This window comes from Bison bison, unplaced genomic scaffold (genome assembly GCF_000754665.1).
Source record: "Bison bison bison isolate TAMUID 2011002044 unplaced genomic scaffold, Bison_UMD1.0 scf7180017864343, whole genome shotgun sequence".
NCBI classification, from domain to species: domain Eukaryota; kingdom Metazoa; phylum Chordata; class Mammalia; order Artiodactyla; family Bovidae; genus Bison; species Bison bison.
In genome coordinates this window covers 3,800,875-3,828,073 of record NW_011494915.1, presented here as the reverse complement: position 1 = coordinate 3,828,073, position 27,199 = coordinate 3,800,875, and the positions used below count along the sequence as shown (strand labels likewise).

At 45.9% G+C, this 27,199-nt stretch overlaps 1 protein-coding gene across 1 annotated transcript in view; it reads right to left on the bottom strand.

Annotated features, from left to right (window-relative positions):
- Nucleotides 1–27,199, bottom strand: part of SLIT3 (slit homolog 3 (Drosophila)) — a 928,626-nt gene that overhangs the window by 646,628 nt on the left and 254,799 nt on the right. The window contains exons 3-4 of the mRNA XM_010854582.1: nucleotides 14,062–14,133; nucleotides 4,743–4,814 (exon numbers count right to left, since the gene is read on the bottom strand). Coding sequence (XP_010852884.1) covers nucleotides 4,743–4,814; nucleotides 14,062–14,133 — 144 coding nt within the window. The remainder of the gene's footprint in view (nucleotides 1–4,742; nucleotides 4,815–14,061; nucleotides 14,134–27,199) is intronic.

The window sequence follows — 27,199 nt, the reverse complement described above, 5'->3', positions numbered from 1 at the left end:
AGATGGCCTCACTGACTCACTGGACATGAGGTTGAGCAAACTCCTGGAGATAGTAAAGGACAGGGAAGTCCAGCTTGCTATATAGTTTACGGGGTCGCAAAGAAGTGGAACACAACTTAGAGAGTGACAACCACTCACACACATGCATACTACATGTAACAGTATGTCCAGTGCAGGTCTGCTGCGCCTTCCTGATTGATTCACTCCTTTATCATTATGAAACATCCCTCTTTACCTCCATTCATGTTTCTTGTTGTGAAGTTCATTTCATCTGTGTTAACTTAGCCACCTCAGCCTTCTACTGGTTAGTGTCCTCACAGGGTCATTGTCTATCCTTTCACTTTCACTTTTCTCTCTCTTTTTGCCTAATGTTCCTCTTTTAGAAGAATCACATAATTATTGTTTTCTTTTAATCCATCCTGACAATCTGTGTCTTTTAAAGTATTAATCATTGTCATACAAAATAATCATGATATATTTGTATTTAAATACATCATCTTAATATTTGTTTTCTTTGTCTCATTTTATTCTGTGTCCCTTTTTCTTTCCCTTTATCCCTTATTTGAATTAGCCACATTTTTTGGTATCATTTCTCCCCCTACTAAGTTATATTTTTTTAACTATCCTTTTTAATAGCTATCTTACAGATTATAATATGCATCCTTCATTTAATAAAGCAATAAACATCAGCACCACTATCACTTTCTGCATAATTCAAAGATCTTCAAACACTTAAACTCCATTGACCTTCCCAATTTTTGTACTACTTTTTCTACCCTAAGCTTCTTCTAACGTAGAACAGTCAAATCCTATCTCCTTCATAACACTGACTTTTTGAACAGATCAGGGCAGTTATCTTGTAGAATGTTCACAGGATTTACTTGTTTTCTCCTGGGTTTATTTAAAAACTTGCTCCCCTATCCTGTATACTTCCTCAAAATCAGAAGCAAGCTCTAGCTATTAGATTTAGAATAAGCATATTTAGTCAATGCTTTGAATTTTATATTTTTTCACATCAGGAATGTGATCATTCTAACCTCATAATGTTATATGGATTCAATGAGATGGCCTATATCATTACTAAAATGGCATCTGATGCATAACAGGGAAAGAAGAGAGATTCTTAACCTCAGCAGTAACAACATTTTGGGCTGGGTAATTCTTTGTTCTGGGAGCTGTTCTATACATTGTAGGTTGTTCAGCAGAACTCCTGACTTCTAGTCATTATATGTTGTCAGCATCCTGCAGTTGTAATAAGGAAGGACGTCTCCAGACATCGCCAGGGGTCCTCTGGCAGGAAAAACTGGTCCCAGTTCAAAACCACTGTATTTGATGAGTAAGCACTACAAGTGTTTACTATTAGTATCATGCTTTGCACAAGGCTTTGAGAGTAACAGTTAGATGGAATGCAATTCCTCATTCAACATACTCATAGTTCTGGGGATAGACGATCAGGCAAATAAGAAATTGAAATATGGCATAAAAGGCTATGATACGGGCCAACATGTGTAGTCATGAGGGAAGGAGCACCTCACTGAATCTGGGCAAGGGTCTTTTCATGGAGAAAGAGAGAATTCCTCTCCGCAGAGACCTGAAGGATAGAATCCTCTCCCTTTTCCCCATAATCCCTGAAAGAGATTACACCAATAATGACCATCTCAAATGAAAATAAACATTACAAAAATGTTACAATTTTCAGCCTCCTTTTTAGAGTATGATCCATAAAGATTATTCTACTATGAAATACAGAGACAGAGGTAAATTAAGCCAGCAGTTGGGAAGATCCCCTGGAGAAGGGAATGGAAATCCACTTCAGTGGATTCCAAGTATTCTTGCAGGAAAATCCCACGGACACCAGAAGAGCCTGGTGGGCTACAGCCCATTAGGTCACAAAGAGTCGGACATGACTGAGCAACGAACACTTGACTTTCACTTCCTTTCAAAGACTAGGGATGCGATGGCACAAGCAGCCATCTGCCTCTTCCGTTATTAACAGCAAATACACTGGGGGCAGACTGGACATCCCAAACCCGATCATCACTAGTCAAGACGCACTAGCCATCTCTCTCTCTCTCTCTCTCTCTTTCTCACACACACACACACACACACACACCCCGATGCTGAAAGGCCTTCAGTGAGGGAGCCTGTCCAGCTGTGCATACTAGTCCAGCTGCCTCTACTTCCACTCTTCCCCTTGACCAAGTGTTTTTCCACTCACTTGCAACAGAAGTCAGAGATGATCTGCTGTTCGCTAAGCCTGTTTCTCCTACTTACAGCACGTATAGCTCAACAGTTTTCTCAGCCTCCCCTGTGGCCATGTGGCTGAGTTTCAACCCAAGGCATCTAACAGCAGAAGTAATATGTAGTCTTTCCAGTTCTTTCCCATGTAAACCTCCCACTCGCAGTCCTCCCTACTGTTTTCCCGTCCAGTGGCTTGATGCAGACAAATAATGGTACCTCAGAAGCCAAGATTTAGAAATGGCAGAGTGGAGAAGCAGAAGGAGTCCTTGTCTCGAAGTCTCCCCTTGGAGGAGCAAAGCCCAGCAACCAGGAATGCCCACGCTGGGTTTGCTATGAATGAGAAGTAAACTTCCACCCTGTAAAGCTGTGAAATTTGAGTGTTTATCTAGTACAACAGCTAGATGACCTTCCTAATACAGCAGAGGAGAGAAACAGCCAGGCTTACCCTACAACTGGAATCCTCTTAGTCCCCCAGACATGCAAGATATTTCAGCCATACTCACCAAGCCAAAGAAAAGTGCCTTTTTCTAGACTCTTCCACCGATATTCCCCAGAGTTCAGTGGGTATGTGAGAGGCTGTTTGCAGGGCCATTGCTAAAGATCACACTTCATCTCATGTCTGCAGCACAGAAATATGAAAGGAGGTGGGCTTTGATGTCAGACAGATGTGGCTTTGAATCTTGGCTCCCTCTCGCAATCCTTTGGCTTCATCGCCCTCAGCCTCTGTTTCTTCATCTACACAATGAGGGTAATCACACCTCACAGGAATTTTGTGGGGATACAATAACAGATAGTATGTAATGTACTGGCCCAATTCCCAGCGTGTCCAAAGTACTCTATTAGTTCCTTCCCAGCAACCATGAAATTAATGAATTGGGAATTTATTTACACTTCTAATCAGAAGAATAAGCAAGAAGTGGCCTCATGACAAAGGATTTTGTATTTATTCATCCGTATAAACGTTGAGTACTTCATACAAAGGAAGCAAGTTCAACAAATATTTTATTTTTTTCCTTGGTCTAAATAAGGAGAAGAGTTAAAGTTTTAAGAAATGAAGCCCTGGTGGCTACGACAGTAGAGAATTTGTCTGGAATGCAGGAGACCTGCATTTGATCCCTGGGTCAGGAAGATGCCCTGGAGAAGGGAATGGCAACTCACTCCAGTATTCTTGCCAGGAGAATTCCATGGACAGAAGAGGTGGTGAGCTACAGTCCGTGGGGTCACAAAGAGTTGGACACAACTGAGCGACTAACACTGTCACTGTCAAAGGTATAAACAGTGCCAACATTCTTTTTTTTTTTTTAATCTATTTTCCCTTGTAAGAAATTAATGTCCTATTTTCAAACCAACAACAGTGGAACATATGTTGACCTTTGACCTGGAAGGAAAACAATGAATGAGACAGTTCATACCACAGAGTGGGGAGTAAGGATTTTGCTGGGTAATGTCCCTTCCCTTTCTCAGGTCACCCCACATAGAATGACTCCAAGGGAAAAGAAGGCAAATCACAAAGCTAACCAGTTGTTGGCAGGCCCATCGCTAGAGACAAGACAGGTAAATTGGGAACATCCTTCCAGGTAAGTTGGAGGAGCAGTGAGCTGCTACAGCCTCGCCCCCTGAATGAAGGAGGCTGAAATATCAGGTCAACTGGGATACAGAAGGAAGCGTAGAAAGAGCCGCCCACCAGCGCGACTGAGTGCTCTTGGGGACAATCCCCTCTCCAACGGCACAAAGCAAATATCCAGATGCTATGAGCTGCCAGATGTGATTAACCAAGGAAAGGTGAGGCTGCCCACTCAACTATCTGAGGAGACTCCTCATCATGGTGACCCAAGAGTTTTCTGCAAAAGCATTAACAGAACAAATGGAGGCTCCATCCATCTCCCATCTCCACTCCCTTTCATTCTCTCCCTCTGACAGAGTCAGAACAGTGGGCTATTTTTAAACCACTGGCAACACAATCTCTCCTGGAAGTATGGGGGCTTCCTGACATGGGCTGATGCTCCCTCAGAGGAGGCGCAGGCCCACCCCGCCTGTCCGTCTTCTCCCAGGTTAGTGGGACAGAGAGGCCTGAAAGACAGGGCCTGAGGAGGGAGCCTGCCCCCCTGCACAGGAACAGGGAGCGTCTGATGCTGGTCTCCACGGCAGGGATAACCAACTGTGGTTATCCCACACATATATTCAACAAACTTCTTCACCCACTAGAGGGAAGGCTGAGGCCTGGGCAGGAACCAGCCCCACGCACAGCTACCCAGAGACAGCTCAAGGCCGGGAGGCAGAAAAACAAGCTCCAGATGCCAATTCTAGCATCTTTTAAAGAAAAAAAAGATTAAGTGGATCTCAGTGTCTCTTTAACAGGCATCCAATATGCTCTAAATATAATAGCAAACATTTTATTAAACATTGGAGCTTCTTTTTTTTTTTTTTCCTTAGAGAGGCCACAATGAAGCCAATTTACAAACAAATAAGGCTTTTCAAGAAAGGGGGCTGTGTGTACTTACAATCGCTCCAGCTGCTTCAGATCCTGGAAGGCACCTCTCTCGATGACGCTGACCTGGTTGTCTTCCAGATGCCTGGAACCAAAGAGGTAGCATTGGTCAAGGAAGAACGAGGCTCACGGATTCTCGTACTAGGCTTAGGGCCATGTGGGCATGGTCACTCAGCCCCTCCCATGACCCTCTGATGCCCACCCCTCCCCCGCAGCCGGGATCAGTCTGGTGGGACAAGATACTTCACATCCCAGCTTGGTGCCACGGTAACCAGGGTTTCGCCGCCTGCACACTTCTACCTGACAGATTGGTTTCCATGCCTCTATTTTAAGAATGTTCTCAGCAAATGTCCTCCCCTCTCTAAGCACTGCAGGATGTTATACAGAAAAAGAAGAGGTAAAAGCTGCTTCTTATAAAAAAAAAAAACCACACATATATTCAGCATCTCTTCCCTCGGAGCTCCCTCCTCCGAAGATTCAAAAATACTTCATTGAAAGGGCTTTCTCTGCTCACTTCGTCTCTGGGTCACCTCGAAGAAAGGCTGAAGCTACCGTTGGGTGTGCCTCCCTGTGCCAGGAAGTCCACCTGCCCCGGGCCCGTCTGCTCCCAACGTGAAGGCGATGGTCACAAAAGCTAGGTCTCCCCAGTCACGAACTCTACCCATCTCCAAAGCCCTTCAAGCAGATGATTAAAAGTTTGATTCATGCATGTGGCATATCCTGAGAATTGAATGTACAATGAAACATTTGTTCCCCTAAACTTAAAAAAAAAAAAAAAAAGGCAGCTTAAAATGAATTAGCTGAACAGTAGGGAAGAGAAGAGATGAGGCTGCAGTTTCCATCCACGGCTGCCCCTGGTGGTCGAATGGGACTTAGCGAGGATGCAATTGTGGCTGAAGATGTTTCTTTGGAAGGTGAGAGTTTTCAAAGGGCTGTATGTTCCTCTGGATGAGGCAGAAGGAGAGGCGCCCTGAGGCACCTGAAGGAGAAGCAGAAGGAAGGAAGAATAGCCTTGGAGAAGCTTGGTTTTCACTTCAAAAATGACTCCATGCATGCCAGCCCTCCACCTCTGAGATATTTCATAACCCTCTGCACTTCTCAGGCTTAACACTCAGGGCTTTGTGTTTATTTCCAAGTAATCTTCCTCACGATGCCTAAGAACAAAGAAGGTAAGGTCTGCCGTTCATCTTCACAGTCCCAGCCCTAACACAGGTTCCCAGCACAGCAGCCACTTCACAGACTTAGTGTATGAATAAAACACTCAAGAGGACCTTGGGCACACACTGATTTTACATCAAAGAGAAGGCTAGTCCAGGACACATGAAGTTTCTGACTACCAGAGTGATGGAGCTATTTGCTTTGGGTTCAATGATATTTTACATGTTTGTGAAATTGTTGCAAACAATTAAAATTCAGGATAGTATACACACATATACACACCCTACAAAAGAAACCCTTTTAGGAAAATCAGCTTATATTTTCCAATTTGAATAGCTGGGGCTTTCCTTGTAACTCAGCTGGTAAAGAATCCGCCTGCAACCAGGAGACCCCAGTTTGATTCCTGGGTTGGGGAAGATCCCCTGGAAAAGGGATCAGCTACCCACTCCAGTATTCCTTGGCTTCCCTGGTGGTTCAGACGGTAAAGAATCTGCCTGCAATGCAGGAGACCTGGGTTCGATCCCTGGGTTGGGAAGATCCCCTGGAAAAGGGAAAGGCTACCCACTCCAGTATTCTTGCATGGAGAATCCCGAAGGATTCTGGCGGGCTACAGTCCATGAGGTCACAAACAGTCAGACACAACTGAGTGACTAAGCACAGCACAGCACACGAACAGCTGGCCAGAATCCTCATCCACTGGGATTCACACATTGATGTTATTCCTGACCCTGTAGGCTGGCCTCATATAGGCTCCTTGCTTAAAATGCATGGGCTCCAAGGAGTAGAAAGGCTAAGCTTAGACTCGTCCGAGGAGAAATTATGCATATAATGCCACATGGTATGCTCTCCCTCCCAGTCTGGTGTGCTTCTCAAATTTGGTTGAGAATCCCTTTCCAGCTTTTTCATTAATTGACGGTGTGATACTGGACTGTCTAGTCAACCTCTCAGAGACTCAGCTTCCTCATTTGTAAAATCACACACACAAACTAAGTCCTTGTGAGATTAAAAGTGGAAAAAGTGTATAAATGATCTTGCCCAGGATCTGGAGTACAATCAGAGGTTTAATAAATGTTCTTTTCCTTCCCTTCTCTTTCTTTCCCATCCTGCCACACGGCAAGGAGGGCCTTGGAATACTAAAAGACTCACTAGCGCCTCTTGCTAAACGGGGACCAGTGCAGTGTGAGTTACCGAGGGTTTGTTCAGCTGGGCTTTCACTGTCAATCAATCCATCACCGAGTCTGCTGTCACTACTTCTCAGTCGCTACAAGGAGCAACACTAAGGTGGCTGAGTGTCACGCTCCCTCAGGGTTTCTAAAGGAGTCTAACTCCAACCTCCCATGAGGAATCTCTTACTTCTGTCCCAATTACTCTAACACTACCAGTTTATTTCAGAAAGGGAACTAGAAGAGACGGTTGGATACCTACCCCTTCTCCTCCCTGGTCAAGCCCTAGCAGGCTCAGTTTTACAGTAAGTTCTCTACACACAGAGCTTCAAGTTGCGAACTTTCAAACGTGCGGACATGTGTTCGTATGTCCAGTCACACGAGGCGGGAGTGAAACGGCAGCGCGCCCTCCACCTCCTGCTGCCGATGGTCCTCCAGCTCTACCATCCCCCTCGCTCCCTCTTCCCGTCAGTAACTCTTCTTGCTCGTTCACCTGATGCCAGTCGCTGCACTGTACACTGTGCTTTTCAAGGAGTATACTGTAAGATTAAACATGTTTTCTTTATTTTTTGTCTGTCATGTATTATTTGTGTGAAAACTATTATAAACCTATTACAGTGCAGTACTATATAGCTGATTCTGTTAGTTGGGTACCTAGACCAACTTTGTTGGTGTGTGCTAGGCCACTTCAGTTGTGTCCGACTCTGCCACCCTACGGACTATAGCCCACCAGGCGCCTCTGTCCATGGGATTCTCCAGGCAAGAACACTGGAGTGGGTTGCCACGCCCTCCTCCAGGGCATCTTCCCAGTCCACAGATTGAAGCTGAGTGTCTACCTCTCCTGCACTGGCAGGCGGGTTCTTTTTCTTTTCATTTACTTGGCTGTGCTGGGTCTTAGTTACGGCATGTGGCATGTGGGATCTAGTTCCCTGACCAGGGATCGAACCCGGGCTCCCAGCATTGGGAGTGCAGAGTCTCAGCCACTGACCAGGAAAGTCCCAGTAAGCAGGTTCTTTATCACCAGCACCACCTGGGAAGCAGAAACAGGGCTTACAGAAGTGCTCTCGGAACAGAATTTGTTCTTACGTAGGGGAGTAGACAACTTACTTAGAGAAGGAAATGGCAACCCACTCCAGTGTTCTTGCCCGGTGAATCCCAGGGACGGGACAGCCTGGTGGGCTGCCGTCTATGGGGTCGCACAGAGTCGGACATGACTGAAGCGACTTAGCAGCGGCAGCAGCAAACTTACTATACTGTCTTCATCGAGAAGCGTCCTTGACTCTGGGTTACCTATGGGGTTCAGCCAGAGGAAGGAGATGAGTGGCTGGAAGAAGTGTGAGGGAGGTGGGGAGATTGATTCCAACTCCCCCTCAGCCAGATCATTCCAAGTTGACTGTGTTTCTCTACCTAAGAGCCCAAGTGCTAACTGGCAGTCCTTCCTTTGTGGGGCTCAGGTAACCACTTCCTCCCACTGTTCCTTGAGGCTCAAAGGATGCTAGTGATGGCTGCTAGCCCCAGGGAGCTGCACCAACTCATTCTGGTTTCTCTTAACCTCACCCACAGTTTTGCAAACAAATCCTCATTGATCTCTTCTCCTGTGTCCTCCTGGGATCCTGAGTGGTAAGGTAGTGTGGGCCTCTTCTGGACCTTCTTCCTAGACCTTTCAGGATCCAGCCTAGTACCTGGTTTTTAAAGGCTCAATAAATAACCAAGGTGTGATGAATCAAAGAATCACTGAAGGAGTGTGCTGCGAACCTCCTGTCTAGACTTCCAGGCAGTTGAGGAGAGCGCACTAACCGTTGCTATCACTCTCATTTCCCTGACCAGCTACAGGAGCCAGGGGATCCAGGCAAGGCTGGACACCCAGAAGGGCTGACTGTGGCTTGAATCTGTTCTGAATAAGAGGGACACGGGTTTTGTTCATCTTCGGCTCTTTCGGCATTGTTATTTTTTTAGTTTTAACATTGGATCAGAATCGGAAATCGCCCCCACGTGATGATGGCTGGGGTGGAGTTTAACTATTTTATTAACCCCATTTGGGATAAAGCTGGTTCCCACACTGTGGGCATAGCAGAGCTCTTGCAACAGACTACTAAGAAAGAGAATATAACTGATAACACCAGAAGAGACCTTTGCCTATTCCCCCCCCTTGGAGGAAACAACTGTTATAGGCAATGCTTGTATCTTCTCCTTGAACATACTTTTTTGGGGAAAATTGCCTCTAGATGAAGCCAAAGTTCCCCAATCTCCATTTTATCTGCCTTCGTCCATTCACCTGCACTCTATTAACAGTTCTGCATGGAAATGGATGGTAGGCTCAAATTATTCAAGACGATTGAGTCTTTTCTGGCTCACAATAAACTGTAAATAGGAAACAGATACAGGGAATATGCCAAGGTGTGATGAAAGTTTTTCAAAAAAGATAGTTGTCTAGGTTACTCAGCTAAAAAGAATAGATTGAGAGGAAATATGGTTTAAACGTCAGGATATTTTATTGGTGTGAGTTAGAAAACATTTCAGCTATTCCACGCAGCAGATTCTTTCACACTAATAAAGGGCCACTTGAATGGATTGTCTTTGAGCTGCTAAGGAAGATAATGAAACACAGTGCATTAACAGAGTCTAGGAGGTGAGGGGAGGGGGGGATTTTGGCACAGCTTATCAAAATAAGAAGAATGTACCAATTAACTGCAAAGATAAACTGTGGTCAAAGGAAACTTGTAGACCATCCAGAGGATATTAATATGATCTTTTGTGATTATTTTAAACTTTCTATTTGCAGACAGCAGATATGGAAATTGGAATTTTTATTACATCTTTCTGATGTAATGGTAAGAAAATCAAAGCATTATTTTTGACTTTGTTAGAAAAATGAAGCATTAGCTGTGATTTCTGACTTGTATGAAAGGAAATCTCCCACAGATGCAAGAGAAAGAAATGGAAAAAATAGAGGAATGTCTCTTCTTTAAGCTGGTAAATGATCTGGAATCAGCAGTTTACTGCCTATATCTCTTTAATAAAAATCACCTTAACACTGAGCCATGAAACTCCCCCACCTTTATCCCAATCTCAATTCTGATCCACACACTTGTCAGAGCTGCCAGTCATTTGACAGACACATGACTGCTTGGGGCAAAAGAAAGACTTGGCAGAGGGTAGGGCCTTCCCCCCCGGGGATGGTGGGAGGATGGTATACTGGCCCAAGACCAGAGAACATGTGGAGGGAGCAGCACCTGCTAGCTGGAGGCCCAGTGCTTGGGTCCCAGCACCCCGCCCCCTGGTGCTCGGGGGAGCTCGGCTCAGTCACCTGCATGCCAATGCTGCATTTATAAATGGCTAGGCTATTACCTTGCTGGTTTCCCGAACTTTCTATAACATAAACGAACAGAGGCACTGCATGGAGGTTAGAAACCACACATTCTGGCTTCTGAGTCCCCCTCCTTCCGTTCCCTGCTCTGCAGAGTTTGGACCACTTAAGCTATCTGTGCCTCTGTTTCCTCTGGGCAGATAAGCATTAGTAACTATGTAACAGAGCTTAGTCTGTGGAAGGCATCATAGATACATCAGTTATTATCATCATCATATTTACTTCTCAATCAGGAAAACATGAAAAAACAATGCAAGTGATGTTCCACAGGCTTCAGTGAGAATAAACAGACTGTTTACAAATACATCAAAACCATAAGGTATTACGAGGGTTAGGACTTCTAACTACTTATGAGTCAAACTGTATGTTCCCCAAATTCATATGTTGAAGACTTAATTTCCAATAAATCAGAATGTGGCCTTATTTGGATACAGGGTCTTTACTGAGTAGTCAAGTTAAAATGAGGTCATTACATGATTGCCCTGGCGGTCCAGTGGTTAGGACTCCGTGCTTCCAAGGCAGGGGGCATGGCGTGGCCAATGGGCCAAAGAACTAAATAGACATTTCTCCAAAGAAGACGTACAGATGGCTAACAAACACATGAAAAGATGCTCAACATCACTCATTGTCAGAGAAATGCAAATCAAAACCACTATGAGGTACCATTTCACGCCAGTCAGAATGGCTGCAATCCATAAGTCTACAAGCAATAAATGCTGGAGAGGGTGTGGAGAAAAGGGAACCCTCTTACACTGTTGGTGGGAATGCAAACTAGTACAGCCACTATGGAGAACAGTGTGGAGATTCCTTAAAAAACTGGAAATAGAACTGCCTTATGATCCAGCAATCCCACTGCTGGGCATACACACTGAGGAAACCAGAAGGGAAAGAGACACGTGTACCCCAATGTTCATCGCAGCACTGTTTATAATAGCCAGGACGTGGAAGCAACCTAGATGTACATCAGCAGATGAATGGATAAGAAAGCTGTGGTACATATACACAATGGAGTATTACTCAGCCATTAAAAAGAATACATTTGAATCAGTTCTAATGAGATGGATGAAACTGGAACCTATTATACAGAGTGAAGTAAGCCAGAAAGAAAAACACCAATACAGTATACTAACACATATATATGGAATTTAGAAAGATGGTAACAATAACCCTGTGTAAGAGACAGCAAAAGAGACACTGATGTATAGATCAGTCTTATGGACTCTGTGGGAGAGGGAGAGGGTGGGGAGATTTGGGAGAATAGCATTGAAACCTGTATAATATCATGTATGAAACGAGTCGCCAGTCCAGGTTTGATGCACGGTACTGGATGCTTGGGGCTGGTGCACTGGGACGACCCAGAGGGAGGTGGGGTGGGAGGAGGGTTCAGGATGGGGAACATGGGTATACCTGTGGCGGATTCATTTCGATGTTTGGCAAAACTAATACAATATTATAAAGTTTAAAAATAAAATAAAATTAAAAAAAAAAAAGTTAGGTCATTAGGATGAACCCTAATCCAATCTGACAAGTATCCTTATACAAAGGAGAAATTTGGCCACAGAGATAGACATGCATAAAGGGAAGACAATGTGGAGAGACCTGGAAACAACTGTCTCAAAGCCAGAAAACTCCTGAGGCCACCAGACGTTAGAAGAGAGGCCACACTAGACCCTTCCTCCACAGTCCATGACAGAAGCTTACTCTGCCAGCACCTTGATTCTGGACTTCTCATCTCCAGAAATGTGAGACCGTAAACTTCTGTTGTTTAAGTCACCTAGTATATGGTGCTTCCCTGGTGGCTCAGACAGTAAAGAATCTGCCTGCAATGCAGGAGACATGGATTCGATCCCTGAGTCGGGAAGATCCCCTGGAGAAGGGCATGGCAACCCACTCCAGTATTCTTGCCTGGAGAGTCCCACGGACAGAGGAGACTGGAGGGCTACAGTCTATGGGGTTGCAAAGAGTGGGGCATGACTGACAGACTTTGTAACAGCAGCCCTCAAAAACTAATACACTATTCACTCCCTAGTTTACAGACAAGAAAACTGAGGCCCAGAAGCGTACAGTGATCTGCTCAAGGTCACGTGGGTAGTAAATTCCAAGTCAGGACCAGAACCTACTATTTCTGGCCTGCAGAATAAAATGCACTATATTAAGGGCTGGTAGTAAAAAGAACGAGGTGGCTTTAGATACCAAGACTTTAGCTACAACTTCTAGTAAAAATCTGCCAGTAAAGATTCCAGGACATAACAAACATCAGGCTGCACTCTTGGTCTGGAACCTCACTTACAGGTCAAAATCACCTTCTGAGTCAGGAAGCAAAGAGGTCCAATGGCTCTTCTCTGGTACTTCTGATCATCTGAGATCCATCAGTGGACATGCATTTAGGTAGCTTCTTATCATTCATATTTAGGGTGGGTGAAAGTGTCCGACATGCAGCAATGAGGCCTAACATTTCTTGCTCCCCCGCTGCAGCAGTGTCCATCTCAAGTCTTCCTACCTGTCTGTGCAGCAGCACGTGTTCAGTAAGTGTCCTGACCCTGTCTGACTCCCCACTCCTTCCTCCCCTTCTCTCCATTAAGCAACAAGATAAATAACTTTTGTCCAGACTGATGTTTTTTTTTTTCTTTTCAGCATGAAAAATTTACAAATCTATTGCAGGAAAGCCCAGAAAGCATTTAATAAAACAGAAAGCTTTGTTGAATTATCCTAACAAAATGTCCAATTTAAAATTAGTGTAATACTCTTACATAAAATAATAATTGGTCTTATATCAAGTAACAGAACAGTAAAAAATGCCCACTTTAATAAGATGATGATAAAAGACATGAGATAAGGAGGTTAATATATGGTCGGCCTTCTGTTTATCACTGGACAATGTATTCAACGAAACGGAAGTCCTAGGATAAGTTTTGAGAGCCTATTCTTCTATGTGCAGATATTATCAGTTGTTGAAATTCATGTAGTAAGTTGAAGTTTTATGGCTACATTATAGCTATTTTTGGATCAACAACATTCTGGTTATACTGTATTAATTATTCTAAAAATATCAAAATAAGAACAGTTGTTGATTAATTCTAATTTACTCACAATTTCCTTAAATCTACTTAAAAGTCAATGAATTCTTACTTTTTCCATTCTCTATGCACCCGTTACATTTTTTTTCCTTTTTTCGGGAAGAGCTCATGTTTCTTTTTAGTACTTCCCTTTTTCCAGGTGTCGTGCTAAAGAGGTATGTGTTGTTCCACTTAGTCCTCGCAACTTCAGAATATAGACAAGGGTTTGCTCTTTAATGCACAGGCTGGAGAAGACATCATAACCTCTACAGAAGGGAAGCATGGTGAGCCAACATGACCCTGCTGCCATCCTAAAAGCTGGGCACAATGGTTTATTCATGGATCGCCTTCTGTTTTCCCTGTCACTAGAACACACTTCTTCCATCAGTCTAGTCCAGCCCACAGCACAGAGACACAGAACGAGACAGCTGAGGAAGGAAACCCGGGTATGCAACGCAGGGCTTTCTGCTGCAGAAGGCTGAGTTCTAGTTGCCCAGTGCTGGAAGGTGTGATGTCAGGGCAGTGGGACATTTCACGAGGCTGAAGAGCTGAGGGTGAAAATGCACTGGAGAGCCTCATGCTACTTACAAGACGCGGAGGTTCTTAAGTCCAGCAAAATCCGTCTTGGTGATCCTAGTGATATTATTTCTGTCCAGGTCACTGCAATAGAGAACAAATTTGGGTCAGTTTTTTGCAGGTTACAATTATGGTCTATTTAACCCAGACTGGCTCAGGCTGGAGGAAGGCACTTTCAATGATTAATGATATTCCCTAGAGCATGCCCAACCAGGCTGAAGGACACTGTATGGAGTAAGCTAGCCATTACGTACTCTTGCCTGGAAAATCCCATGGACGGAGGATCGGTAGGCTGCAGTCCACAGGGTCGCTAAGAGTTGGACACGACGGAGCGACTTCACTTTCACTTTTCACTTTCATGCATTGGAGAAGGAAATGGCAACCCACTCCAGTGTTCTTGCCTGGAGAATCCCAGGGATGGGGGAGCCTGGTGGGCTGCCATCTATGGGTCGCACAGAGCCGGGCACGACTGAAGCGACTTAGGAGCAGTAGCAGCCATTATGTACGTAGTAGAGCCTGGTATGTTCAGCGGCCTGGCTTCTGTTGCCCCTTTTCAGATAACAAATTTTTCTTTGGAAGCTTCCCGGCCCTGATATAATATAAGTGAGGCTGATCCCTCTTCCCAGCTCTAAGGATGGGCACTTGATCCAGGCCAGGCTTACAAGCATATTAACTCCCTGTGACCACAGTAACTGTTTCAGAAGTACATGTGTGACTCAAATTCCCAATAGCTTTCTCTCCACTGTAGCTGCCAGAAGCCATTGAGCTGTACCATGAAGAGAGAACTTTCCAGATGCAGATGAAAAGAGCCTGGTTCCTGGTGCTTATCCTGTGAGTAGCTGGATCCACCCATGCCTGATACCAGATTCCTCTGTATTTTGAGATTATGTGAGCCAATCTATCTTTTCTCCCTTATATTTTGTCCTAAATCAGTTTGAACTGAATTTTCTATCACCTGAAATCAAAAGAATCTTGACTACTTTGGTACCCATCCAGGTACTTGCTGATTTGCCAGCTAATCTGCAGACTCTCTGAGGGCAAAGACCATATCTCATTTAACTCCATAACCCAACATAGCAGAACACATGCCTGGCAAAAGTAATCTCAAACAACAGGTAAAGACAGCTACATGGACTACTCTGGCCCCAGCTTGTAGGCTGAAGCTCCTGAAAAAGGTCCCAAAGAGAAGAATGTACCATGGAAGAGCTCCAAGCATTATGTAGTATTGGTGTCAGGGAGAAGGAGGCCCCTTAGGTGGCAGAAAACCAAGATTAGGGAAAAGTCAAAGTCAAGAATGAACCTGTTAACAATTGTATAAATATCGTGTCCACTAAAATTATCTAAGAAGATAGGATTTTTTTAAAAAAGACCATGGATAATATGTTACAGTTCTTAATAATGAAGCCTGAGCAATTAATTCTTATTTACCATGCCTTACTGATGAGAAACTTTTCAGGATTTTGGCCAAGTTGGAATCTCAACAAGGTATTTATAAATTGGCTTTGCATCCCTCCAGAACACTCAGGTACTGAGAAGCCATTTTCCCAGTGGCAGATCCCATCCATACATTCATGAATTCTTTTTTTCTCCTAGTCAGGTTCTAAATCTTGCTATTATGCCTCAGAAAGACCAGTGAGTTCTCAAGTTGCATAAAGTGACAAGGGAAACAATTTTCATATTCTAGCACTTTGTATAAGGAAAAATCAAGTTTGAGGAGGGATTACTCTTCTAATTTAAAGAATCATGTGCTGTGCTATGCTTAGTCGTTCAATCATGTCCGATTCTTTGTGACTGTAGTCCGCCAGGCTCCTCTGTTCAAGGGATTCTTCAGGCAAGAATACTGGAGTGTGTTGCCATGCCCTCCTCCAGGGTATCTTCCCAACCCAAGGATCGAACCCAGGTCTCCCACATTGCAGGTTCTTTACCATCTAAGCCACCACAGAAGCCCACTGAAATAAAAATGAAATGACTCCTTAGGCCACCTCCCTGGGGAACCACCTCCCTCCCTCATCCAGCTTTCCTCTATCTAAAGTAACAATCATTTAGGCCATTACAGAATATTGAGCATAGTTCCCTGTGCTATACAGAAGGTCTTTGCTGGTTATCTATCTTATTTTACATTTTTATGGTTATCTATTTTCAGTTCAGTTCAGTCACTCAGTCGTGTCCGACTGTTTGCAATCCCAAGGACTGCAGCATGCCAGGCCTCCCGGTCCATCACCAACTCCCGGAGCCTGCTCAAACCCATGTCCATTGAGTCGGTGACGCCATCCAACCATCTCATCCTCTACCACCCCCTTCTCCTCCTGCCTTCAATCTTTTCCAGCATCAGGGTCTTTTCCATGAGTCAATTCTTTGCATCAGGTGGCCAAAGTACTGGAGCTTCAGCTTCAGGATCAGTCCTTCCAAGGAATAATCAGGATTGATTTACTTTATGATTGACTGGTTTAAATATCCTGAATATTCCTTGGAAGGACCGACGCTGAAGCTGAAGCACCAATACTTTGGCCAACTGATGCGAAGAGCCAACTCATTGGAAAAGACCCTGATGCTGGGAAGGACTGAAGGAGGGAGGAGAAAGGGATGACAGAAGATGAGATGGTTGGATGGCATTACCGACTCAATGGACAGAAGTTTGAGCAAACTCTGGGAGATAGTGAAGGACAGGGAAGCCTGGTGTGCTGCAGTTCATAGGGTCGCAGAGACAGACATGACTGAAAACAACAAATTTAAATACAGTAATGTGTATACATTACTTCCAGCCCCTCCTCTGAGAAAAGTAAAGTAACAAAGTTTGTTCTTAAATAGCTTGTGATGGAGAAAGGCTGTATTTAGACTTTTCAGACTAAGCTGAGGCTCGCCAAGGAAGAGCAAGAGTTACACAGGGAAATAAAGAATAGTTGTTCGTGCGAGGACTGGACACTAGCACACAGACAGGCATGAGGGTGTGCTCATCATCACCCAGAGTTCCTTCTTCCCTCCCATCTCAACTGAATGGGTGCCTGGGGACCGTGACCACTGTGAATATGGCAGTGCAACCAAGGCTTTAATTACCAGGACACAGCATGGCATCTCAGCAGCCTACGTTACTGGCTGTGGCACTGGTATTTCCAATGAACATTTATTTATGAAGGGGCACAAAGTGTGTGGCTGAAATGCTGAGGACTTGGGGACAAGAGTTCAGGTGGGGACTGTGGGGTTGGCTCAGGCACAGAGTCAGTGCCTGGGAGGCCAAGCTTCAGAGGGAAGCAACCATGAGTTTGAATGCCTGTACTGCCATGTACTAAGTGACTTATAGGCAGTTCATGTCATCTCCAAGGCTCAGTTTCTCCATCAACAAAATGAGGGGGACAGTCTCAACCTCAAGAGTTTTCATGATGGTTAAATGAGATGATGCACACACAGTGCTTATGAGGCACTTGTTAAATACTCAATCCTGAAACCTGTCGGTACTATAATTAGTTGAATCACATCCCCCAACCCTCCCATTCTCTCAGCCTCCCCCAACAAACTTCCACTCTGAAATTTCAGCACACCGAGAGCAGAGGACTGTCCCAGCCCAAATTATGTGCCTTAGAGATGAATCCTGGGATTGCCCAAGAGACTCTGCTGGTGTGCTCTTTTCCATTAGGGGAAAAGTGGGGTGCACTTTATGGCTAATAAATCTTAACAGAAAGACAGGACCCAGAGTGGTCCCCTCCAGCTGCCCCTCCCTTGCAGCCTGCCTATGACACCTAATTCTCTGGTATCTGGCTGCAGACAGAGGGTAGGGAGAGAGCTGAGTGGTTCATCTGCCCCCAGCACTCTACCCTGCCTAATGCACACACTTCCACAGGTCAGACAGCACACAGGCTTGAGGAGGCACAGGTCAGGGTTCAAGTCTCTCTCCCATTCCCCACTCCGAGCTACATGAGTTTGAGTACCTTACTTAAACTCTCTGAGCCTCCACGTTTTATGTAACCCTCTCCTACTTGCAACTTCCCCAGTGGCTCAGTGGTAAAGAATCCACCTGTAACACAGGAGCCTCAGGAGACATGGATTCGATCCCTGGGTAGGGAAGATCCCTTGGAGGAGGGCATGGCAACTCACTCCAGTATTCTTGCCTGGAGAATCCCATGGACAGTGGAGCCTGGGAGGCTCTACAGTCCATGGGCTCACAAAGAGTTGGACACGACTAAAGCAACTTAGCACATAAGCATGCTCCTACTTGAAGATCTCAAAACTGTGAGGAGGACAGAGCCTGGACTACCAGCTTCTTGGCTGAAAATGGGAACGAAGGAAACTGATGCTGAGAAAAGGCTGCCCTGCCTCATATGCTCGTTCCGTCCTCAGCCCGCTCATCCCAGGCCAGGCTCCTCTGGACCTTCAGCCATATGTCTCAGCCTTCAGCTTTGTTCTTTGAGGAAATCAGTCTACTTTAGCCCAGTATGAGTTCTGGACCATGTGCAGGATGAATGATCCCATCTGGGATGATGCTAGATGGGGACACCATTACAGTGTCTAGATGGGAGATGGGGAAGTGGGGCCTTCTCAAAACACGTCTACAAAGAGTTTCTTTGATATACTTGCCTTCAAGAGATGAAGTCTATGCCCCCTTGCCTTGAACCTGAGCAGGCCTTTGTGACTGTGTAGGCAAACAGGACTATGGCAGGAGCGATGCTGCAGAACTTCTGAGCTAGATCGGAAGACGCAGTAAGTGACTGACTGGCTCCTTCTCTGAGCACTTGCATTAGAGCCTGAGATGCCGTGTGAGAAGATCAGAAGACCCGGAGTCCCCACTGGTGAGATCATGTGAGGGGACCAGAGAGACAGAGAGATCTGGTCCAGCCCTGGCTGTTTTGAGTCTTTCCTGCTTAAAGGTCAGATGTGTTAAGTGCAGACACCTCTGAGATTCCAGCCCAGCTACCACCTGACTGTAACTTATGAGAAACTCAGATCACCCAGCTGAACCATTCCTGAACTCCGAGTCATAGAAACCATAAGAGACAATACTAAAGCAAGTGTGTATCTTAAGCCATTATGTTTTAGAGTTACTCATTTTGCAACTATAGAGAGATGGAAGAGAAATATTTAATGTATGAATATTTAATTGACCATAAAAAATGGAACTCCATTTACATGACTTTCAATGGTGTGTCCTTTTGGAGACTTGCCTGTCATTCTTGAGATCCTTGGTCCTGTCATCGTGGCCAGTGATGGCTTAGAAGGGCCAAAGGCACATGTCGTTCTAGGGATGAGGTAAGAACTGGCCCTTCTCTCAGGCTCTGAGAAGTAAAGGCTGCATGATTAGGGTTGCCCATCTCTCTAAGTGGGGCTTAGGATGCCATGGGAATCATCATGGTATTATATTAGCAATCAAAAAATGTCATTGCCATTCATTGAACACTGGGGCACAGACTGGGAAGTCATTCACCAGGCCATTTTCCTACGTCTGATGCATACAGACAGGCCTCATTTCACAGCTTCCCATGCAGGTAGGTGTAACCATGTGACTGCGATTTCATCACTATTACATGAGTGAAAGGGTTAACTGCTCAGTTGTGTCTGACTCTTTGTGACCCCGTGGACTAATAGCCCACCAGGCTCCTCAGTCCATGGGATTCTCCAGGCAACAATACTGGAGTAAGTGTCACATGAACAGAAGTAATATATGCCACTTTTAGGCCTGATCCATAAAACCTCCCACCTCCACATTCTTTATTTTTCCTCATCTTGGACTAGATTCAATCGATCCAGTGGAGAACTCCAAGTGTGGCAAACAGCAAAAAGCCCAAGACCCTGAAGAACTGCGGAACACAGACTTTTCTCCCGTCCCTCCGTTTACCCACATTAGATTCAGACATGTTCAAGAAATAACTCTTAAGTGAATGAAACTTTGGGACTTAGAGTCAGGAGCTTTTTATTCTTTGTATTTCCTTCTCTTTGCAACAGTTCTGGAAGGTATGAACTACTACCTTCAGTAGACAAAATACTAAAGATTAGCTTTAAAAAGAGCTGATATTTGTTGAGCCAAACAATGCACCAAGCTTCCCTGGCAGCTCAGAGGGTAAAGCGTCTGCCTACAATGCGGGAGACCCGGGTTCGATCCCTGGGTCCGGAAGATCCCCTGGAGAAGGAAATGGCAACCCACTCCAGTACTCTTGTCTGGAAAATCCCATGGACTGAGAAGCCTGGTAGGCTACAGTCCATGGGGTCGCAAAGAGTCGGACACGACTCAGCGACTTCACTTCACTTCAATCCAGTCAGCAATCATACGTAGTAGGTACATTTACTATCCCACTTTTCACATGATAAAGCACCCTAGCTTAGAAGATTTTATCCATAAATTAACTTTCCACAAGGTCAAACAAGCAGTAAGTGGCAAGGCTGGGATTTGAACCCAGGCTCCCTGAACGCAGAGATCATGTTTTTAACCATCACATCATGCTGCACAACTCCAACTAGGATCTAAGCATTTTCTACTTCATCAGGGTGTGTGTGTGTTCAGTGGCATCCAACTCTTTGAAACCCTATGGACTGTAGTCCGCCATGCTCCTCTGTCCGTGGGACTATCCATGCAGGAATACTGGAGAGGGCTGCCATTTACTTCTCCAGGGGATCTTCCTGACCCAGAGACTGAACCTGCGTCTCTTGCATCTCCTGTGTTGGCAGGCAGATTCTTTACCAATTACACCACCAAGAAAAACTAATGACTAAATAAACAGAACAGAACAGAATTTATCATCACACGTCTTAAGGAAAGTGAAGGGATACCCCTAGTGGATTTGCTGCTCCCCACTCCAGCCAAGACGGTGCACACTTTTATCCCATCTTCCCCTGAGACCTGAGCTGGTGGGAGTGCTGAGCCCCCTTGCAAACTACAGGGGGACATGCGTTCTTGCTGCTCTTGCCCACGTCTGGTTTCTACCGTGTTCCGCATCACCCACCATGTTGCTTTTCTACTTAGGCATCACCACGGTAAACCCTTGCATTGTTGCTCCCCACCCCCGTCAGTGACTCATAAAGCCGTGCTGTGACTTGGAGCTCTATGCTGCTTCTCACATCTGTTTGACACCTTGGGTGGGGTGGAGAGGAAGAGTAATTCAGAACAACACTGGAAAGAATGAAACAGTAATGTTCTAGGGCAGACCACTGTCCTTATCTTGGCACGTGTACATCCATCCTTCTTTTGATTAACTCTGTGGCATTCTTGCAGCACTTTCTTTTTGTCGTTTGGGGGATGAAGAAAGGAGCAAAACCCAACCCCAGCACAGGGGTGGAGAAACAGGGCTTCAGCTGTAAATTCAGGAGAGGAGCGTTTGAGTCCTCGCTTTCTCACTTCCGGGCTATGTGACTTTGAGAAAGTCACTTGACCTTACTGGGCCTCAGTTGTTGGTACTGTTGTTGAGACGTTTATAAAGTATGACCCAAAGTGCCAGCTCTACAGGGTTACTATGAGATTCAAGAGACAAAGTATGTGAGGAAGTGCTTTCTACACAGTATTTGGAGTGGTTAAGTTTTCATCCACACCATCGACGGGTCGGAGAGGATGCAGAGGTATAGGTTAGGACTGGCTTCACCAAAGATGTTCATCTGTGATGGTGAAGCATACAGAATCAGAGAATACACCATCAGTTCAGACCAGACTTTAAGACTACCAGCCCTCTGTATGGGCTTCCCAAGTGGCTCAGGGGTAACGAACTTGCCTGACAATGCAGGCGATGTTGTTCAATCCCTGGGTTGGAAAGATCCCCTGGAGGAAAAAATGGCAACCCACTCCGGGATTCTTGCCCAGGAAATCCCGTGGACAGAGAAGCTTGGCAGGCTACAGTTCACAGGGTCACAAAAGGCTAGACACCGCTGAGGGACAGAGCACGCACACGGGCGAGCATGCAGTCTGCGTGATCAGGACACACACAGTGCCGCCTTCTGTGTGCCAGGAGAGAAAATAAGGCCTCAACACAGGGCAAGCGTGTAAGCGCCACCCTACAACAGCGTGGCTCCCCATCACAGGGGCACACAAGTGGAGATCAGCTGTTGACTCGTGTTGGAAATGATGCCCAGAGGGTATCTGTGATGGGTAGGAAGCAAGACTCAAGATCTAGAATGCCCTGACAATTTGGAGACCTATAATTCTATTTGGGGGTCCAGAAGCAAGTGGGCTTAAAAGTTATGCCTTGGTCCTTGTCTTTAGAGAGCTTGCAGTCTAGCTTAGGAGACGGACTAAGACTTATGAGATACATAGAGAATGATGTAAGAATATGAAAAACTAAATGTTGAGAGATGTAATCTATTCATAGATTCTGTGGAGAGTGGGCAATCAGAGATCTGAGGGAACTGTTAGAGCAGGAACTCAGAGAGAAGACCCCTGGAGCAGACGGGGATGGAGTGTATTGGGGGTTGGGCACATGGTGACAGCAGGGGCCATGACGGGGGCCACAGAGAAGTGGAAGGTCTGAGGCCAGAGAGGGCCCATAGGCTCACGAGCCTTCAGAGGGGTGATGCACTCACATCGAGACCCATGGCCCAGACTTCCCTGGTGGTCCAGTGGTTGAAAATCCACCTGCTGATGCTAGGGACAAGGGTTCCACTGTGGTCCAGGAAAATCCCACATGCCGTGGCACAACTATGCCAGTGAAACCCACCTGCCAATGCTAGGGACACGAATTCCACCCCTCGTCCAGGAAAATCCCACATGCCGTGGCACAGCTATGCCAGTGAAATCTACAAGCTGATGCTAGGGACATGGGTTCCACCCCAGTCCAGGAAAACCCCACATGCCGTGGCACAGCTATGCCAGTGAAATCCACCTGCTGATGCCATGGACACGGGTTCTACCGTGGTCCAGGAAAACCCCACATGCCGTGGCACAGCTATGCCACTGTGCCACAACTACTGAGGCCCACACTCTAGAGCCTGCGAGCCGCAGCTACTGAGGCCCCCTCGTTCTAGAGCACGTGCTCTGCAACAAGAGAAGTCCCCATAGAGAGAAGGCCACACACTGCAACTAGAGAAATCCTGTGTGTAACAACAAAGACCCAGGGTAACCAAAAATTAAAAAAAAAAAAAAAAATCCCATAGCCCAATCTGGGGACTCCTGCTCAGGACAGAGTAGGAGGGGCTAGAATTAAGATGTTCCTTACCTAGGCTGAACCCCTGTTTACAACCAGAAAAAAGAGGGTCTAACAAAGCCAGAAGAAGCTGGCGAGGGAGCTCTGGCCTCAGCTTGTGATTCACCTCTCGCTGCACTGGGAGGCTGGCCTTATTGGACCACACTGCAGGGCTGGCCCCTGGGCTCTCACCTTTCTTTGAGTTAAGTTGAGCAGGAGCTGGGAGAAAGGGAGCAGAGGGAAGGAGGGCATTCATCCTCCTGGTGGGCACCCTGAGAGGTCATGCAGGTTAGCTAGCATCACCACCAAAGCTCACAGCTCCTCCTCATGACTGACCACTTCCTGCCCCAGAACATGCTGCCTCCTCTCCTCTGAGAGGCTCCACCACCTCTAGTCTTGCTTCCCTGAGCCGCAGCCACACCTCTGAAATAGCCGCTTATGATGCTTTCGAACTGTGGTTCTGGAGAAGACTCTTGAGAGTCCTTTGGAATACAGAGATCAAACCAGTCAATCCTAAAGGAAATCAGTCCTGAATATTTATTAGAAGGACTGATGCTGAAGCTGAAGCCTCAATAGTTTGGCCTCCTGATGCGAAGAGCTGGCTCACTGGAAAAGACCCTGATGCTGGGAAAGGCATCAATTCAACTTTGTTTCCTAGCATGAAAGCGCTGTAAAATACACAAACTAAGGGGTGTGGCTGTGCTCCAATAAAACTTTATTTACAAAACAGGGTGAAGGCTGGATTTGGCCTAGAGGTTGCAGTGTACAGACTCCTGCTCCAGACGGTGCCAAAGGTGTAAGTAAAGGCTTATGGGAGAGTATAGAAGAAGGAGGACTGAGTAATCAGGTTTTCAGGGTCAAGAGAGGTTTCCATGAAAAAGTAACATTTTAATTGAGACCTCAAGAATGACTTGATCATGGCCAGTTTGGTTGGTACAGGAATATGTCAGAGGGAGAAAAGAGGATTCCAATAAAAGAAACAGCATATAAAACTCCCAAGGCATTGCCTCAGGATAACCACAAGCAGATTTGTTTAGCTGTTACTTTTGGCATGTTGCAGGGGAAAGCGGGACATTCCTTCTTTTCCCTCATTTCGACATTACTTACTTCCTCCCTCTGTCTTTCTCCTTCTCCTTCCTTTCTCCCTCCAGTATGCCTTTATTAAACGCCTACTCTGAACCTGGCTCTGTGCTGGTGGCTAGGGATAGAGTATTGAACAACAAAGAAGCTCCTTTCAGGAGCTCTGTGACTCGGAAACTGTGTGCCTCAGACTGGGACTTGAACCCTCATGGCCAAGACGAAACCAAAACCCACAGCCTTCCAACTGAGATCACACACCTGGTCTCAGGATGTAATGAAGCTCAGGTTTTGATGTCTCATCCCAGAAAGAATTCAGTGGGAGACAAAGTGATAGGTAAGAAGTGAATTTATTTAGAGAGAAACACCATCCACAGAGTATTGTTATTATTGTTGTTTAGACTATGCCAAAGCCTTTGACTGTGTGGATCACAATAAACTGTGGAAAATTCTGAAAGAGATGGGAATACCAGACCACCTGACCTGCCTCTTGAGAAACCTGTATGCAGGTCAGGAAGCAACAGTTAGAACTGGACATGGAACAACATACTAGTTCCAAATAGGAAAAGGAGTATGTCAAGGCTGTATATTGTCACCCTGCTTATTTAACTTATATGCAGAGTACATCATGAGAAATGCCGGGCTGGAAGAAGCACAAGCTGGAATCAAGATTGCCAGGAGAAATATCAATAACCTCAGATATGCAGATGATACCACCCTTGTGGCAGAAAGTGAAGAGGAACTAAAAAGCCTCTTGATGAAAGAGGAGAGTGAAAAAGTTGGCTTAAAGCTCAACATTCAGAAAACAAAGATCATGGCATCCGGTCCCATCACTTCATGGGAAATAGATGCGGAAACAGTTGAAACAGTGTCAGACTTTATTTTTGGAGGCTCCAAAATCACTGAAATTAAAAGATGCTTACTCCTTGGAAGAAAAGTTATGACCAACCTAGATAGCATATTCAAAAGCAGAGACATTACTTTGCCAACGTCCGTCTAGTCAAGGCTATGGTTTTTCCTGTGGTCATGTATGGATGTGAGAATTGGACTGTGAAGAAAGCTGAGCGCCGAAGAATTGATGTTTTTGAACTGTGGTGTTGGAGAAGACTCTTGAGAGTCCCTTGGACTGCAAGGAGATCAGTCCTGGGTGTTCTTTGGAAGGAATGATGCTAAAGCTGAATCTCCAGTATTTTGGCCACTTCATGTGAAGAGTTGACTCACTGGAAAAGACTCTGATGCTGGGAGGGATTGGGGGCAGGAGAAGAAGGGGACGACAGAGGATGAGATGGCTGGATGGCATCACTGACTCAATGCACATGAGTTTGAGTGAACTCTGGGAGATGGTAATGGACAGGGAGGCCTGGCGTGCTGCGATTCATGGGGTTGCAGAGTCCAACACGACTGAGAGACTGAACTGAACTGAACTGAGTCACTAAATCATGTCCGACTCGGCGACCCCATGGACTGCAGCACACCAGGCTTCCCTGTCCTTCACTATCTATCGCAGTTTGCTCAGACTCATGTCCATTGATTCAGTGATGCCATCCAGCCACCTCATTCTCTGCCACCCTCTTCAGAGACAGCAGTGCCAAGATAGGGGATGGTTAGTTTTTCTGGACTAGGTAATTTCATAGGCTAATGAGTAGGAGAATTATTCCAACTATTTTGGGGAACAAGGAGGGGACTTTTAGGAATTGTCCACTTTCTGGTCTTTAGTGGTTAGCCTTAGAATGGTCATCGTGCTGGTGGGTGTGTCATTTAGCTGGCTGATGTATTACTATGTACATATACTGAGGTTCAAGGTCTGGTGGATGTCGATTTGACCATCTTGTCTGCCGTCTTGGACCTATTTGGTTTTAATCAGTTTATGTCACATGGGCTTCCCTGGTGGCTCAGTGGTAAAGAATCCACTTGCCAGTGCAGGAGATGTGGGTCTGATCCCTGGGTTGGGAAGATCCCCCTGGAGAAGGAAACGGCAATCCACTCCAATACTCTTGCCTGGGAAATCCCAGACAGAGGAGCCTGGAGGGCTATGGTGTATGGAGTCACAAAGAGTCAGGCACGATCCAGGGACTAAAAAACAGCAACAGTTTACGTCATGTGCTCGGGCTGGGTCATTCTTCTAAGTCTGTGCCCTGCTCCCCTCCCTCCCGTTTCAACTCCTGCATGACTCCTGCTGTCACTTTCATTCTCTTGGAGGGTGTGAGAGACAGCTTCTAGGGCACCTCCATGCTCAGTGCCCCTTGGTGTTAGCAACTTTGTGTAATCCCCTCTTGGTGAGCATGGACAGGACCTGACGGCTTGCTTCTCACCAATATAATACTGCAAACGGGACAGGAGGTCACCACTGTGATTACCTTACATGTGCTGTGTTGCCTATGTCCCAGGGGGCCCATTCTCGCACTACCTGTGATGAAGCAAGCAGCATGTTAGGGAGGTCAGTCAGGTGAGGGACGGAAGACAGCCCTACAACATCCAGTGAGGAACCGAGGACAACCAGCAAGAGCTCAGAGAGTCCTGTCTAACGGGATGCAAGGGACTCAGTTCTGCCAACAACCTCAGGAGTCTAGAAGTGGGTCCGTCCAGTTGAGCCTTCAGAGGAGATGACAACAGCTGAATTGCAGCTTTGTGAGACCCTGAAGCAGAGACCCCCCCAGCTAATGCAAGGTAATAAATGGGAGCCGTTAAAGCTTCAAATTTGTGCAGTATTAGAAAACTAACACAGTGCAACACAGGCAACCACAAACAAACAACAGAACTACAGGCTGTGGGGAAATAACCAGGAAAGTGTGCCAGGGTGAGGTGGAGAGAAGGGAGGCGGGGGTAAGCAGGCACCAGCTAAGGTGACCAGGAGGAGTCCCTCTTACACGGACAGATTTGGTCCAAGAAAAACAAAAAGAAGCAGGCAGATGACGGCACAGGCTAAAGGCAAGATTGCCAAGAGGAGGGACAGAAGCACCGCACACTGTGACCACAGAAAGCAT